The 16,291-nt window shown below is 38.9% G+C and overlaps 1 protein-coding gene across 4 annotated transcripts in view; it reads left to right on the forward strand.

The window, feature by feature from the left end:
* LOC148402575 (plexin-A1-like) overlaps positions 1-16,291 on the forward strand; it is a 178,090-nt gene that overhangs the window by 95,884 nt on the left and 65,915 nt on the right. For all 4 annotated transcript variants that reach the window (XM_088359936.1, XM_088359963.1, XM_088359955.1 and 1 more), the window contains 5 exons: positions 3,586-3,717; positions 14,584-14,684; positions 14,786-14,909; positions 15,376-15,529; positions 15,983-16,082. In XM_088359936.1, the coding sequence (XP_088216062.1) occupies positions 3,586-3,717; positions 14,584-14,684; positions 14,786-14,909; positions 15,376-15,529; positions 15,983-16,082 (611 nt within the window). The remainder of the gene's footprint in view (positions 1-3,585; positions 3,718-14,583; positions 14,685-14,785; positions 14,910-15,375; positions 15,530-15,982; positions 16,083-16,291) is intronic.

The raw sequence follows: 16,291 nt of genomic DNA on the forward strand, positions 1-16,291 counted from the left end.
AGTATTTACCAAAACCCTCATCAATGGATGAGTGCAAAATCAATTTTAACAGAGATCACGCATGCATGCACGCACACACACAACACACACACGCACACACACACTCACACACACAAACACACAAACACACACACACACACACACAAACAGCAAATTTCATTAAGCAAGTGCCTCCTTTTGTTCGCTCCATCATCAAAGAGCTACTTGAATATTTTGGACTCTGCATCATTACTCTTCTTCACTGGACAGTTTAAACATTGGTTTCCATGAGAAACGCTAATAAGGTTAACAAATACTGCGGCTCCTATATTACCTTCCCCACTTTTCCCTATTCGCCATCACAATCCCTTCACTGCGCTTTTCTACCCTCTACTTGTCCAGTCACGTAATTAAGTGCATAGTTAACTGATAAGGTCACGAACATAAGCGGGACAAAGAAGTGTATGACTAACGGGGGAAAAAACAGATGAGGAGATATTGAAAATCAGGCGTCAGTGACGCCACAAAATGGGCTATGAAGCGTGGGCTATTGATTGATACTGTTGAATATGAATAGGTATATTATGAAATATTTATTTGGCTACAAAACGTTTTATTAGTTTCAAAAATGAAAGAAATGAAATCAGCATGTTTTGATGATTTACAGAGAGGAAGTTCAGGTGTTTGGAAGTTGCAAAAGCAGAAACAGAGCAGATTGCTTAAATAATGATTAAAAAAATGGAACAGAATAAAACTACATTGTAAAAAAAGTGGTATATGCAGTGACTCACCTCAATGTTTTGCGGTTGGTAGTTCGAATCTGGGCATCGATTTCCCTGTTTGAATTTTGTATGTCCTCTTTATGCTCTGGTTTCCTGCTGCATTTAAAAAAACATGCATGATTAAATTTCTAAAATTAAATTTAAGATTGTAAAATTGAGAATGAATGTGAATGCGGCTAGTTGCTTGTCTTGCCTCTCTGGGCCTTGTACGTTATACCTTGTTATGCCCAAAATCATTTGGGCTAGGCTCCAGCACACCCTAAAATGGATAGAGGAAGTCGTGTTGTAACAAAATTTCAAGCACAAACAAACGCAGATTGCTGACCATAATGTAGTGTTTCTTTTTCATAATTTTTCATCCCACATTCTCACTGTCGCATTAATGAAACTCCTGCAGGTATTGCGACCAGATTTAAAAGTATGCCAACCCTGTCAGGCTGGATTTGGTTGCCTTTGATAATGGCCCTCAAAATAGAATGCTCGAAAGATCCACATATCATTTGTAGTCTCTTTTTGGCTGCAAGCAGAAAAATAAGCTCTCTTGATGACATGCAGCATGGCTCGTACATGAGTGGTGAGACGGTTCTCACGCGGCTGCTTCAGTATGTTAAGGTGAACATGAAAAAAAAAAAATCGTCAAAACTCGTCAAGACTTCTTACATGTTCTCTAATAATTTACTTACCTTACCTAATATCCCCAGACCTGTGAAGGTATGGAAGCATCTCGGGGAGATGTGGTTGTGGAGTTTTTGACCAGAGTCCAAAATAGAATTCTACAGGGTGAGAAGCCTGATGAATATAAGAAAGGTGTACTGGTGCCCATTTACAAGAACATGGGTAAGATGCAGAGTTGTTGGAGCTACGGGGCAATTAAAGGCATGAGCCACACAATAATATTATGAGAAAGAGTAGTGTAAGCTAGACTCAGAACAGAAGTGAGTATTTGTCAACAACAGTAAGGTTCAATGCAGATGCAGATGCAGATTTTGTCAGATGGAACTGCATCATATCTGTCTATCTGGAGAAAGCCAACAAGAGTGTTCAAGGAGGCAGAGAAGTGTTAAAATAGTCCAGGACATGTGTCACGATAGTATAGCAGTAATGCGGCGTACTCTAGGTGTGACTGAAGAGTTTAAGGTGGATGTGGGACTGCATCAGGGGTCAACTCTAAGCCCCTTCTGCTTTGCAATGGTGATGGATAGGCTGACAGATGAGGTTAGACTGGAATCTCCATGGACCATGTTTGTAGATGACCTTGTGATATGCAGTGAAAGCAGGGAGCAGGTAGAAGAATATTTAGATAGGTGGAAGCATGCAATGGAAAGGAGTGCAATGAAAATGAGCAGAAGTACTGCGCGGGTTTTCTCCAGATTCTGCGGCTGGTACACCCCACATTCCAAAAACATGCATGTTACATTTGATGAGGATTCAATATCTTCCCTAAATGTGATCTCTGGGTGACCAGTCCCAGATGAACATTATCTCTTGCTCAATGTCAGCTGTGCTTCAGCTCATCCACAACCCTAAGAAAGTAAAAGCATTATAGCAAATTGTCGGACCTAAATTCATTAAAAACTGAAAAAGAAAGATGAACAAAATAAAGAGTATTACAGTTTGATGGAAATGGAGCTTAACTAGATTTCACAGGTCGCAAGATGAGAGCAGAAACCTGCAGGCCATTGGAAGCGATGAGAGCGTACACTCACCTGTGCCCCTCTGCGTCCCTTCCGTGCCAGCTGACCTAAATCCCCCTCCAACTGCCCTCTGCCCGGAGCTGTAGGGCAACTTGGCTGTCGGTGAACATCGTTCCCACATAACTTCACTTCACATAACTTTGTTTTACCTTTTTTGTTCATTGTACGTCTCTCTAGAATGTTTGAGTATTCCATCCAAAAACATTCCAAATCACCTTCAACACAATAGGTAGTTTAGTCACCAATGAACCTGCGAATTTCCATAATGGCCATCTTAAAAATGTCTGAAAGTAAGGTCAACTTCTCTGCCCCTCCCCTCATTCTTTCAAACCGATTTATTTAAAGAACAAAAGTGAAGTGAGTACCGGTCCTTGTTCAAGCTTTTCTTCACACAAGGCATTTGATTTCATTTTGTTGTGAACTCAGAGGCAAGACATGTTCCTTTATAGAGCAAATCCTGAAATTATTTTGATAAAACATCCCGCTGAGAATCTTCTCAAGGCTGATTCATCATCAATGCAGTTCTTATCTTTTATACAAAAGTGGATTTCTGCTCTCAAGAAAGATGCTCACCGACTGTGTTGACAGGCCAAAGCTTCTGTTGAAAAATATAAAGGCAATGCTGTTGTTGAGTTGACAGATAAAAACTACCCAGAAAGGGAAATACTGAAATATTTGAACGTGGTAAAAGTTTTGAAAGGCCTTGGGAAAGGTTTACGTGATAGATCAATTTCACATGCTTTGGAGCTCTGTTTTCACCTCTATCAAGTTAAATAAAATGTAGCTCACTTTAAACATGAATATGTATGACACACATTTTTTGGTTGAAAGTAATTAAATAAATAAACAAATCCAACTGTATTGGTAGAGAAATCTTTAAATTTACCATAAAATATTTTGTGCATCACTGTTTTTGATTGAATTTTGGTTCATTTGTTGTTTATTGCTGACTCACAATTAGGTGTCTGAATTCCGTGATTGGGGACAGTGACACATTTTTGCTAGAGTCAAATACTAGTTTGATTGTGGCAATCATGCCTGATGGAAATGTTTTCTGAGTGTTTGTTGAACATTGAGATGGCATTTCAAAATGTAAAATACATTGTCTTTTTCTGCTTAACCCCTCCTAGATCCTTGTCAACTCAGTTTCCCAGCCGGCTTTGCTGTATGAAAACGTCCTTGTGAACGAAGGCAGCCCCATCCTGAAAGATTTGCTCTTCAGCCCAGATCACCAATACTTGTACACTCTCACTGATCAACAGGTAAAGTGTGAACATACTTACACTGTCAAACATTTAACAGCTTTTTAAGTAGCTTATCGACATTAGAATACAGTTGCCACTGACAACACACAAGTCATGAATAAATATCAATATCGGCCAATGATGCATATGATCCAAGGATCCGCCTGTTTATAAACAGTGCCAAATACATGCAACATACATATTTTCAGAAAGAATGACGCAAAGCAAATAGGAGGAAACGCACAAAAAATAGGAATATATTTGACCTTTTGAGCATGAACATGAATACATTACACCCGTATATTTTCATCGGATCATATTAATATCATTAAAATACCTGCCTCAAATGTCTTCAAAGACCACCCCTACCCCCAAAGAACTTCAAACAAGAACGATGCATGTCTGTATGCGCTCAAACAAGACTGTTGAAATCATTTAAAAAAACAATGTGAAAAAGTTTCTGCTCAAAGTGTCTGCTTTGTGGAGGATTTAAAACTCCTACGCACATTCCTACATGTCTGTAAAGACACAGAATTTCACCATGTTTCACCCCCAACATTAAAAAAACAGAGCAATCATTGATTGAAACACTTGATTTTTCCTATCTGACTTGATGTCAAACCACACAATTGCTCAAGTGTATCAGAGCATTATCATCACTACGTATCACATAAAGTATGACCCTTTGCGTTGCTCTACTTTTTGTCCTCTTCTCATTTCTTACCTGCAAGACTCTTATCTCATAGCAGCTAATGACCACACTGTGATAACCTTCAGTGAGATGTTCCCGGCGCCTTGTGAGTGCTGTGTAATTTACCAAAGATTAGACATAATTGACTTCCATGTGTCTGGATGAGCACAGTGAAGAAGTCTCGTGTAATTGATACAAATGGACAGTGTTGGCCTGACTGGGGAATTAAGCTTGTCCGTCAAGGACGGCAGTGCCAAAAAAGGGGCTTAGACTATACCAAAGAGGAGATCCATGAATACAAAGTCAGTACAAAGGGAAGACTACACGAGGAGGTATTGCATAAAAATGACCTTCAACTGATCAAAAGCACATCTCCAAAGATGTTTCATATGAAACATATCAACGAAAAAGCAATTTTTAATTGATAGCCACACAGCACAAACCTTTTTCTCACTCAAATTTCCATAAGCAATAAAAACACAAATGAGCTAAAACAACTTATAAAAACAGTGATTAGAGATTCTAAGGCTCATCATTATCATTCCTTTTGTTTCCAAGAAGCATCCTGTAATGCGAAGCTAGTATTGCGCAGCACTTTTCTCAGCAATGTTAAAAGCTGTCAAGTCATTCATGTTTCAAGTGTTCCCATAGGTTCCCTCTCATTTGCTGTTATCTACATTAAAGAGATTCGTTCTTGGCACCAGAAAAGTCGTTCTCAATTATTCAAGCCAAGTGTTTTATTTTTTGATGAGCACCAATATGTCTGTGAGGGTTAGCGCCGCGACTGTAGGGAAAACAGGATAAAAGCCTTGTAAAAACCACAATGATGGGCCCCAGTGATACTCTTATGTGAGGGTCAATATGCCTAAGTAGGAAGTACATGTATGATCCTATTCATCGCGTCCTAGAAGAGACACAGTAAAAGGATTTTATTTGGGGAGCACGTAATTGCAGTTCCCCTCTAAAGCTGGAACACTGACGATTTTCACAACCATTCTCAGAATCTGTCAGAAATCGAGGTGTGAGTACGTGTGCCAGAAAGGTGGAACACTATAATTGCTTGGTTGGATTTATCCTGTTTCCTTTTGTAAATCATCTTGTGGTATTTCTTCATTTTGTTTTGAATCTACACGAGAGTCCAAGAAGAACAAGTGCTCTCATGGGAGGGGCTTCAGATAGCAGAAGATCTCACTCTCCTACTTAATGCATTCATCATGAAAGGGCACCAGAAGCCTCTCTGGAGCATTGTCTGCACCCGAGGCTTTTGGATTACAGTGTTAAATAATTTGTCCTAGTTTGACAGTGGTGACCAAGCCTATTGGTGATGACAATATTTCAGTTTCTGAAGCCGTACACATTTGAACTTTGCAAAAAGCAATTTCCTTCTGCAGTCCGTGTTTAGTTTAAGTAGCAGAATGACCTGACTGTATTCGGCTTACTTTAGCATTTAGAGTTCATTTGATGTTTTTTTTCAAATCAATCTACCCAATACTTGATATCGAACTTAGATTATGCATGATTTAGCACACATTTTGAAAATTGACATTCAGCCAGCGTTTTTCAAGCTTATCCCACATGTCTTTGAGTGAGAGGTGGGGAACACTAAATCCTATACAGGAAGGCCAGAGCCCAGATTCAAACCCCCAACCTCAAACTGTAAGTTGGATGTGCCAACTACTCTGCCATTCAATTAAAAGTAAAATCTAGCATTCCCATTCCTATCTGATACTTTATTGTACACAAACATCATGTATTTATTACATTTTAAAAAAGCTAAACTAAACATCCATCACTGAATGGACATTTAATAACATTGTATTGCCACCTTGACAGCTATCTTTGCCTATATGGAATACATAAAAAATAGATGAAACAGTGACTTTTGACTTCAATGTTTCTCATCATTACATATGAAAACATTTGGCTGTATTAAAATGCAGATTTCAATCATTCATAGCCCATTGCAAAATTTGTATCTGGTCTGAAATCAAATAAATAGAGCTGAGCTGGATTTGCAAAGCCACTGGTACAGATAGTGATTTTGACTTTATTCAAGCACCAAAAGACTCTTTGATATCTGTCACTCTTATCTCTTGCAACAATCAGAGTGCCTACACATGGACCATGCAAGTGTTTGCCAAAGACATTTACTTCGCTCTTCTTATCTCCCTTTTGTATTCGAACAAAAACCAACCATGTTCTACTTTGGAGGTAGTTAAATAATTTATAATGACCTCAATTTCCTTGAGTTAAATTAATAAATCAGTGTTATTTCAGACGATGTGCCATTTTTCATGATTAGCTGGTCAAATCTGATTGGACTCATACCCCTAGTATAGACCTACCAGACAACACTAGAAATAGGCAAACTTACTGCTAAAAATCAAACTACACTTACAACAAGTTCATCGCTGGTCATTCTAAGACTAGTGGGATAGGGGGGAACGGAATTTCGGTTTCTTTGTGTGTCTTTGGCATGTGGAGAAATTGACAATAAAGCTGACTTTGACTTTGACTAGAGGTCAGTTGAGAGGAATCTTGTCAGCTCTGCCAAAGAGTCCTAGCAGCTGCTTTTACGTTGTTTATTCAGCACTTCTTTTATTATTGTACATTGTACTGAACGGGGGGTTTGCATGTTCTCCCCGTGCCCACGTGGGTTTTCTTCAGGCACTCCGGTTTCCTCCCACATCCCAAAAGCATGCATGGTGGGCTGATTGAGCACTCCAAATTGACCCTAGGTGTGAGTGCGAGTGCGGATGGTTTTTCGTCTCTGTGTGCCCTGCGATTGGCTGGCAACTGGTGTCCCCCGCCTACTGCCCGTTGACCGCTGGGATAGGCTCCAGCAGGCCCGCAACCCCTGTGGAGACAAGAGCTACAGAAAATGGATGGATGGATGGATGGATGGATGGATGGATGGATGGATGGATGGATGGATGGATGGATGGATGGATGGATGGATGGATGGATGGATGGATGGATGGATGGATGGATGGATGGATGGATGGATGGATGGATGGATGGATGGATGGACTGAACAGCCAAAACAGACACATACACAGAAGTTTCATTCTTGCTGCTAGCGTAATAATCACTTGTGGTCATCTTTTACAAGCTCGCTCAGACGAAATGTCACAAAACAGCAACTCATAGTCTCTATTTTTATGTGACCTTAAAGGATCTTCTCCCCTTAAAATGTTGGTAGTGTTGTATTACAGGAGTTCTTCTGTGCTTCGTTGTAGTGACAATATATAGAAAGTGGTCCTTTCAATCCCGCCTCAAGAGTGAATCTTTAGTGTCTCAACATGCACTTGCCAAAGTCCTGTACATACAATCATCTTTTTTTTCTCCTCCGCCCTCCTCCCCATTCTAGCCTTCCTCTCTCCGTGTTGAATAATAGAAATGCCAAGTGATGAGAGCTCAAACATAAAAAAAACCATTTCCCAGCTTGACAGAGCAATTTACCTTTCCCCATATTCACTCGCTCTCGTAATTAAAAGTGTTAGATTGCACTATCTTTGTCCCAGAGGTGACTCTCCTATCCTACACAGGCACCCATGCACAGACACACATCGACATACAGACACAGACACACACATTCTCGCGCGCACACACACACAATGAGATAATGTAAGAGTGCCTGCTTTGTGATGAGAAGTGAATTTTTGATTAGCTAATGCAAGATTTACATATGGCTATCTTTGTTTTATACATATGTATACTGTGCTGTCTACACACACAAGCACGCGCACACACGCACACACACACACACACACACACACACACACACTCACTCACACAATGCTTAAACAATGTTTATTGGTCACTTCCAGTAAATTCAGTGAGATCACATATTTTTCACCTCATAAAAAATGAACAAATGCCTAAGTCAATTTTGCCACTCTAGTCATTTTACCATTACATGTTCCAGTTGTCCCTAACAAAATACATTTTTCATCATGTCATCATGACCCTCTGTAGTTAATGTTGCTGATGTAGCAGTTTCCTCAGACTCTATAAATGCTCCCATGAATGACATCATGCAATTTGTCATGATCCAGGAATCTTGCTATGTATTGATTTCCGGTGTAAATTACCCTCTTCTCATATAATCGCTGGTCACGATGCCCCTCTTACTTGATGTGTTTTCATGAAAAAAATGGAAAATGTTAAAAAATATAAACAAAAAAAGAGGGCAATTTTTCATCAATGAGAGTGCTGCTCTCCTTGCATGAGCACAAGTGTGGCATCACTCTCCAATGAAAATACAGGTACAAAATACACAGTCACAGATTGATGATATGATATATCATGTGTAAGGAAAACATTATCGAGACATTTTTTACAATTATTCTCCTCTTAATTACAATATATTGTGTCTTGCAAATGCTTTAATTTTTTTCAATTTCTATTTTAATGTAATAGATTCAAGATTCAAAGCATTCATTGTCATATGTACAATGAAAGCACTTTCTTTGTACAATGAAATTATTTCGCTGTCCATTAGGATGCCAGTGAAAAAGATAGAATTGCAGAATAAATAATTAAATAAAATAGAATAAAAAAAAGTAAAATAAAATAGGGGCAATAATCTGTGCAAAAAACTCTAAATACAAAAAAATAAAGATAGGTTTAAAACTGTAAATAAACTATTCATATTATATTCACTTTCTAAAAAAAGACTATACAGCCATCGTTAACTAATTAACACAAAGGGAAAGGTCATGCTTCTTTTCTTGTAAAACAGATTCATGAGACAACCTCTTGGCAGCTAATGGCTTCACCTCTGCCTCCATGGAGATGCTCAGACAGTGACATAACGGGCTGATGATGCACCTCTGTCTATCGATTCGACTAGTCTTCAGAAACATTTGGAGACGTGCACTACTGCACAATGGAGAAATGGCAAGCCTGGCACCATATTAGAGGGTCTTCGTATTCAATTAACTCAGCATTTACTGCCTTTAGAGATCAGTGGGAAAAACTACGCTATATTTCTTAATAAAATCATCTTTGGTATTTCGTCAACTTTGAAGTTGTTTTTAAAAAGCTGACAAAGGCAGTATACAAGCGGAAAGATGTGAGGATATTGAATTTTGTCCCCTTGGTCCTCCTGGCTAATTAGTGTTTTGAGTTTTGAAAATACCATCTCAGACAGTGTGGGCAAGCAGAATTCTATACAGCAGTGGTCGTCAACTGTTGGCCCATGGGCCGAACCCGGCTCGCAGAACTTTTAAGTCCGGTCTGCGACTGGATTCTATAATTATGAGGATTAAAGAGAAAATATCTGTTTCAAGAAAAGCTTGACGAATAAAAGCCAAACATGCCTTCAGTTTTTTTAATGAAATGCAGAAAAATAAATATCAAAAAATAAATTTTGATTTTTTTTTTTTTTTTTGAGGGTTCGGTCCCCAAGGCGACTCTCCAGTAAAATTCTGTTCCTCTGACAAATCGTATATTTGGTTACCCCTGGTGTAGCAACAACCAGCCTAAAGATATCACTGTTGAAGCTGATAGTAACATAATTTATATAATAATCTTCATATCATAATCTTCTCACAGTAGCCATCAAGGCTTCTTCTACTTAGTTGTGACTATTCTATGCAAAGCTGATTTTCAACTTGCTGCATGAAACAACATGAATGGTGTCCAGGAGATGAAAACAAGAGTCAGTGCAAAACGGAAGGAGTGTCAAGGTTACCAGCATTAAAACCAATGGTGATAAAAAGTCAGTTCAAGTCAACTAAACTAATTATAACATTTAATATTGCAGCCTTTTATTATTTGTTGTTGTTCTCTTCTGTTTGCTGTGTCAACAGTTATGCACATGCAGGTTATAGTGTTTATGATAGGTCAACTTTAATCATTTTAATAACGTCTATAGCACATATCATAGTGCACACTTCACTTCCGGGCAAATGGCTCTGTGGTTGCTGTACGTCTGGTAAAGTACAGAGAGAATTATGAGAGTTGATCAGAATTTGATTTGTGAGACAGTCAAAGAAACAGACTGAGAGAACAAGATGTCTTCATAGTGTTGAGAGTAATGACGTGACTAGGATAGGAAAAAGAAAACGTGCTCAAGTGTGTGAATGAAACAAGCAGAGAAAGAACACAGAGATCGAGTAATTGCATTGCTTTTATATACTTAATAATACAGTAGAATTGATGTTATTTCTGCCAAGCAAAGGGTGTTTATTGGATTTGGTCACAATCTGCTAAGTCTGTAGAGGATTTGTTTTCAAAAGCTTTTCAGGTGGCAATTTTTCTTCAATATTTCTACTACTGTAAGGATCAGAACACATTAGCATCTTAGAAGCCCAGTTCTGCCTCATTTATGGTAAAAATAAAACTCCCAAACTTTCCCTGCTGTGGGTTTAATGGGCAGACATAACTAATACCTGATTAGATGTCGGCCTTGGGTGGAATAATGATTGAGAGATCCTCTCGTTAAGTGGCAGCCATTTCTTGTTTGTCTACCTACACCAAGGTTGACTCTGCCTGTGTCTACCTTTGATCTATGGCTGCATTTGCAGTGTTTTTCTGTGTAACTGGACAAATTTAAGATAGATGGTCACAGAACATAAACACAAAGAAAGAGGCGATGAAAAGACATTGTACTGAATAAAGGAAACATTAACAATTCTATTTGTGATCTATTTTGTTGTCTATTATATTTATGAGGCATCCTTGGTTCAGTAAGTTATGTGGATGCTCAAAATAGACCCAACACATGTAAGGCCAAAGGTCAACATTATGTTAATCAGACAGTTTGTGAAGACAGTTTAATGACACAGACATATTACGTATGATCCCCCTCACCTTTACGAGGTGCCTTGTCACATACAGTTGACTAAATGAACATGCTGGCCTCTATTTGGAAAATGCACTATACAATACATTGCTAAATAAACCTTTAATGGCATTTGTTGTGGAGAGTTGCTTTTCTGCATTACAAAAAACAGTCCAACCAGTCTGTTTTTTTTTTTTTTTGGGGGGGGGGGGGATGAAAGTGTTGATTTTGGTGTTACCTCACAGAAGCCATTCATCGGTTTGTTGTGGGTTAGATGATGAAGTTATTTTTTTGGCCAATAATTGTACAGCACCGACCATGGCACATTCATGTAGAGTAAGTCATTAAACGCAATCTCTCATGTGTTCTCCATCCATCTACTGCTGCATTTGTTCATCACTCCTCCCCTTTTTTTTCCATCTACCACTGCAACACTTACCATCGCAAACAAAAAAGGCTCATTGAAGCTGTTTTGTATTTCAAATACCTAATTATCACAGATCTCAAGCTGTTCTTGGACGTGTCTCGCACCGGTGGTGTCATTCCCTGTATCCACGGCTACCTGATCTTCTAATCCTCATTTTCTTTCCACTCCCCTTCTTCCGCTATCCACAAATGAATGTCTTTGCTGTGGCAAATAGACCTGGGATGGAAATGCCATATTTGATTCAACAACGGTGGTTCATATTTACTCTGTAAGACACAAGGCTCGTGCTTTCCCATCCTATTATGTGTTTTCTCAAACTCAATGAAAGAACCATTTCATCATCCACCACCCGGTCACTAAATCTCATTGTATTCCATTCTCTTTCTTTTGCTATTGTGCTTGAGTGTGACATGTTTTTTTCCTCCTCCCATCCTTTTATCAGACTGTAATACTAACATGGTGTTTGTCCAGGCACCAAATAATGACAGTAATCTGGTGCTATTTGGTGTGCTGTGAAAAGGGACATGTTGGTAATGGTTGTATTATAATAGTTATCAGGCAAGGGTCACTATGAATCTACTGTAAACTAGTGAGTTCACACTGTTCAGTCTGAGAATGAAGAGAAAGATGCATTAGTGGCATTTAGTTGAGATATGTGTTGTTTGTGTGAAAGCCATGTGAAATAGCATAATGCAGTATTTGGAAAATACTATTTGTTTCTCACAAAAGGTTTTCTTTTTTGCTTCGATTGTAATGGAATTAAGCTATAGAAAATCACAGATTTTAAAACTGCTATCACTTTGCTTTTATCGATTGCCGTTGCACAATTCTAGGCAAATATTGAAACCTGACATTTCAGATTTGTATATAACTGTTGAAAATTACGGACACCAACATTAACTGGACAATTTATTAGATTAACGTTCACAAACTAATCAGACTACAAATTATCCAAATATGTACACTTTTGTGGCAACGGTGTAGAAATGCAGGGCATCTTCCAGACAGCTATTTGTTTTATGTTTTTTTTTCAAATGTATGTGCAAATAAAAATGGCTGCTTATTTACAAGAAACAGGTCTAAGTATACACACTATTTGATTATTTTCTGACTTCTGTTTTTGCTTGGTTTTTTTTTTTTAATCTTTTTTGATACAGCTCTAGAGTGTGGTGGCAACTAGTAGTAACATATCACCACCAATATTATCAATAGGTAAAGTGCGAGAAATGTCGACTGAGATTTTCAAATAAAAGTTTTTTCAATACATAAGTTCTCTACGTATTTTGTCTGTTTTTATCCTTTTTATTTATTTTTCATATAGGGCTCGAATGTTTGATCATTGTCATAGTCGTGCACAATACTAACCTTCATGCAGCAGATTCCTTGACGATGTCATTGATACATTTTTAATCTGACTTTGCTCATAAAACCACAAATTAACCAACAGAAGGATGAAGACAATTGAAAGCTCATAGAATTAAAGAAGAGCTGTTGTAAAATTTGCTGTATAAATAATGTTGTATTGTATTGTATTGTATTGTATCAAGATGAAGACTACATGAAGAAACAGACTCCGCTCAAAGCATAGTCTTTTATTGTTTCTCCCTTAGGGCACATTTATTTGGCTGCTGTTTGAGAGGCAAGTCTATTTCCACAGGTTTATATGATGTCCTTGTTAATATCCAAGATCTCAGGGCTCCTCGCAGAAATCGTTCAAGCTTCATCTTATCGTAGACTTGCAGACACACAGATGCCAGACTGTCAAGATCTGCTTGACAAAATGAGTAATCTGAGATGTCTATCTGAATGGAGCATTGTTTTGTATGGCATCCATGTATGTTGAGTAAACATTTTCTTCTTGCTGTGCTTGTGTTCAGATGATGGCCTTATCGAAGTGTAGGATTCATTTAAATAACTGGCTGCAGGGCAAATGCTTGCCCGTACTGCATTTATATGTTGCATATGGTGTTCAAGGTTTACTAGGCTAATGACATCTTGACCTCTGACCCATAGTTAAATTCAGCCGGACTAACAGGAGTAAAAAGGATTACTACTACGAAAAATACTGCCACTGTGACCTCAGTAGACAGATTTCGTGGCCAACCAATGCTAGTAATAATTCGGTTCTGTAAACGTTCCCAGTGCAAGTCTGGCGTGAAATGCGCACTAACTGTGTGCAGGGGTGAGCTGCACCAACTGTTGGTATTTTCGCTAACGCACACAGCTTGGCGCAGTTAGAAATGGGAATTTTGCACCACTGTGGACGTGAAAGCAACCGACTTGATTCGCAGCCAAATGAAGCAGCTCGTTTACTCTTTTTAAAATCAGCGCTTGTGAGGCGCACGGTCCTTAGTATAGTGGAAACAGAAGCTGAGTTGTTGGAGTTCACGCGGGAGGTTGAAGCGCCAAAGTCCTGCAAGCAGACTTCCAGGGACAGATGATGTAAAGTTGGCCAGATCACTGCCATGAAGAGGGCATTTGGAAACAGCCCTCCACCCTGATGGCCAAATTCTGTGTTTGCATCCTGAATTTTGATAGTGATTTAAGTAAAAACTGATGGACCTCAGTCGAGGTCTGCACCTTACCAAGTTTGTTATCAGCTTCACTGGTGTAACAGTCTAGCACATCTGAAAGCCAAATGTGTTCCTGGATCTTTAAAATGAGTTATTAGTTGCAGAATACGACAGAGAGATATCCGTGTAAGCATATGATTTTAATCAGTGTGTGTGTGTTTACATAAGTTGGAGTCAGCAGGTCTCCCCCTCTAGCTTACATTACAAATATGCAGTGGTAAGACATTGCAAGCGGCCGCCTCCACAACCATTTAACTCATATAGTCACAGTGGACTTGTTCCTTAATCTCAGTTTTCAGGCACAGACCCCTGGTGGGCATATCCTTTCCCACTTAATATTAACAACTCTAAGTTTTGTATTTTACATCAGGAATTGTTAACCAAGTATGTATCTTACTCCTAGGTTACTCGAGTACCAGTCGAGAACTGTGAGCAGTACACTTCCTGCGGAGCTTGTTTGGGATCAGGAGACCCTCACTGTGGCTGGTGTGTGCTGCACAATCTGTAAGTATATGCATCCACAATTTTTCGTAATGGAATCTACCAATTGAGCTATCCTATTTTTCTTATGAAGGTGACACATGCATTTCATTCTGCTTTGATAGATGTTCGAGGAAGGATCGCTGCGAGCGTGCAGAGGAACCACAGCGTTTCACCACTCGAGTGGATCAGTGTGTCCGACTCTCTGTCCAGCCTGACACCATCTCGGTCACTGTGTCACAAGTGCAGGTATAATGTTGTGTTGCAGTAATTGTGGGGTTTTGAAAGCTGGGGTGAGGACATATATATATGTATTTACATATATTGTTGCCGCAGAAACGCTTTTATTTGAAGTGTAAGAAAACATACAAGCAAAGCACAATATTGCATTCAAGAAAACAGCGTTGTAGTCCAGACGAGCCAATAGGACAAATTCTAAATCAACTGTCAACAAAGAAAAAACTAACTAACTAACTAACCCTAATACCATCAAGCTGAAAAAGATCTTATGTCTTCCTGCAGACTGTTTTGTGTTTATTATTGTTTTAACAAACCAGCATTGCAGACAATGGTTAGGATCACAAGGCTAGGTCTGTAAAGTAACAAAAAGACTCTAATCTGTCCGGGGGGAATCTGGAACTCTTCCATCTTCAAAGGTGATGTTGCTCTATGGTTGTTTAATTGTATTTAATTACCTAACCTCTCTTCCTCCCAGTTGATACTTCAGACCCAGAATGTGCCCAGTCTGTCTGCCGGTGTGAACTGCTCTTTTGGAGACTACGTAGAAACGGAAGGGCGTATCTATGGTGGTCGGATCTTCTGCTTGTCTCCCACTGCGAAAGAAGTGGCTCCCATCACGCACAACCAAGGTAAGACAGCATTCTGTTGACAGGTGGTATGAGGAAAGTTTCTAGGGCCGCGCCTGTGGAATAGGTTTTAAGAAACATTGTTTTTATAAGTATTTTTGTATAAAGGGAGACAATCTGTCAGGTTTCTTGCTTCAAGTTCTTTTGTTTTGTAGAAAACTAATCACTAACCATAGAAATATAGACAGGTAACCTGGAAGTCTGCTAATTCAGTTGAAGTCTTTGGAGCAGAAATATTCTGTATGTGAAAATGTCAACTGTACAAAAGTGGACACATACTGTGCAATGAGGCAGTTAACATTTCTGAATATATTGACTTGGATTTGACATTAATGAAAGGCTCATGAAACAAATTGCGCATGCTTGCTGAATTGCAAATGTCAAATGTAAGAAAGGAAAACTGTTGATTAAACATGTCACAAAACGCACGGCTATTTCTCTAACTTTGACCCATAGGTGACCAGCGTGTGATAAAACTGTATCTGAGGTCAAAGGAGACTGGGAAGACATTTGCTAGTGTGGACTTCATCTTCTACAATTGCAGTGTGCACCGATCGTAAGTTGACTATTGATTGTTTGTTTTTTGTTTTTTTTTACTCAATTTGTTCGGGTATGAACAAAGTAAACCAACCTTGATCAGCTCCAAATGACAAACAAATCAATCAAGTTAGACTATAAATGAACAGTGGTACTCGTCTGATGAAACTGTTTCCCTTCCCCTACATGTCGAAGCAACACATTTTAATTGGGCCAAGATTGCTAAAA

Source organism: Syngnathus floridae, chromosome 2 (genome assembly GCF_059516105.1).
Source record: "Syngnathus floridae isolate MCC-2025c chromosome 2, RoL_Sflo_1.0, whole genome shotgun sequence".
Taxonomy (NCBI): Eukaryota; Metazoa; Chordata; class Actinopteri; order Syngnathiformes; family Syngnathidae; genus Syngnathus; species Syngnathus floridae.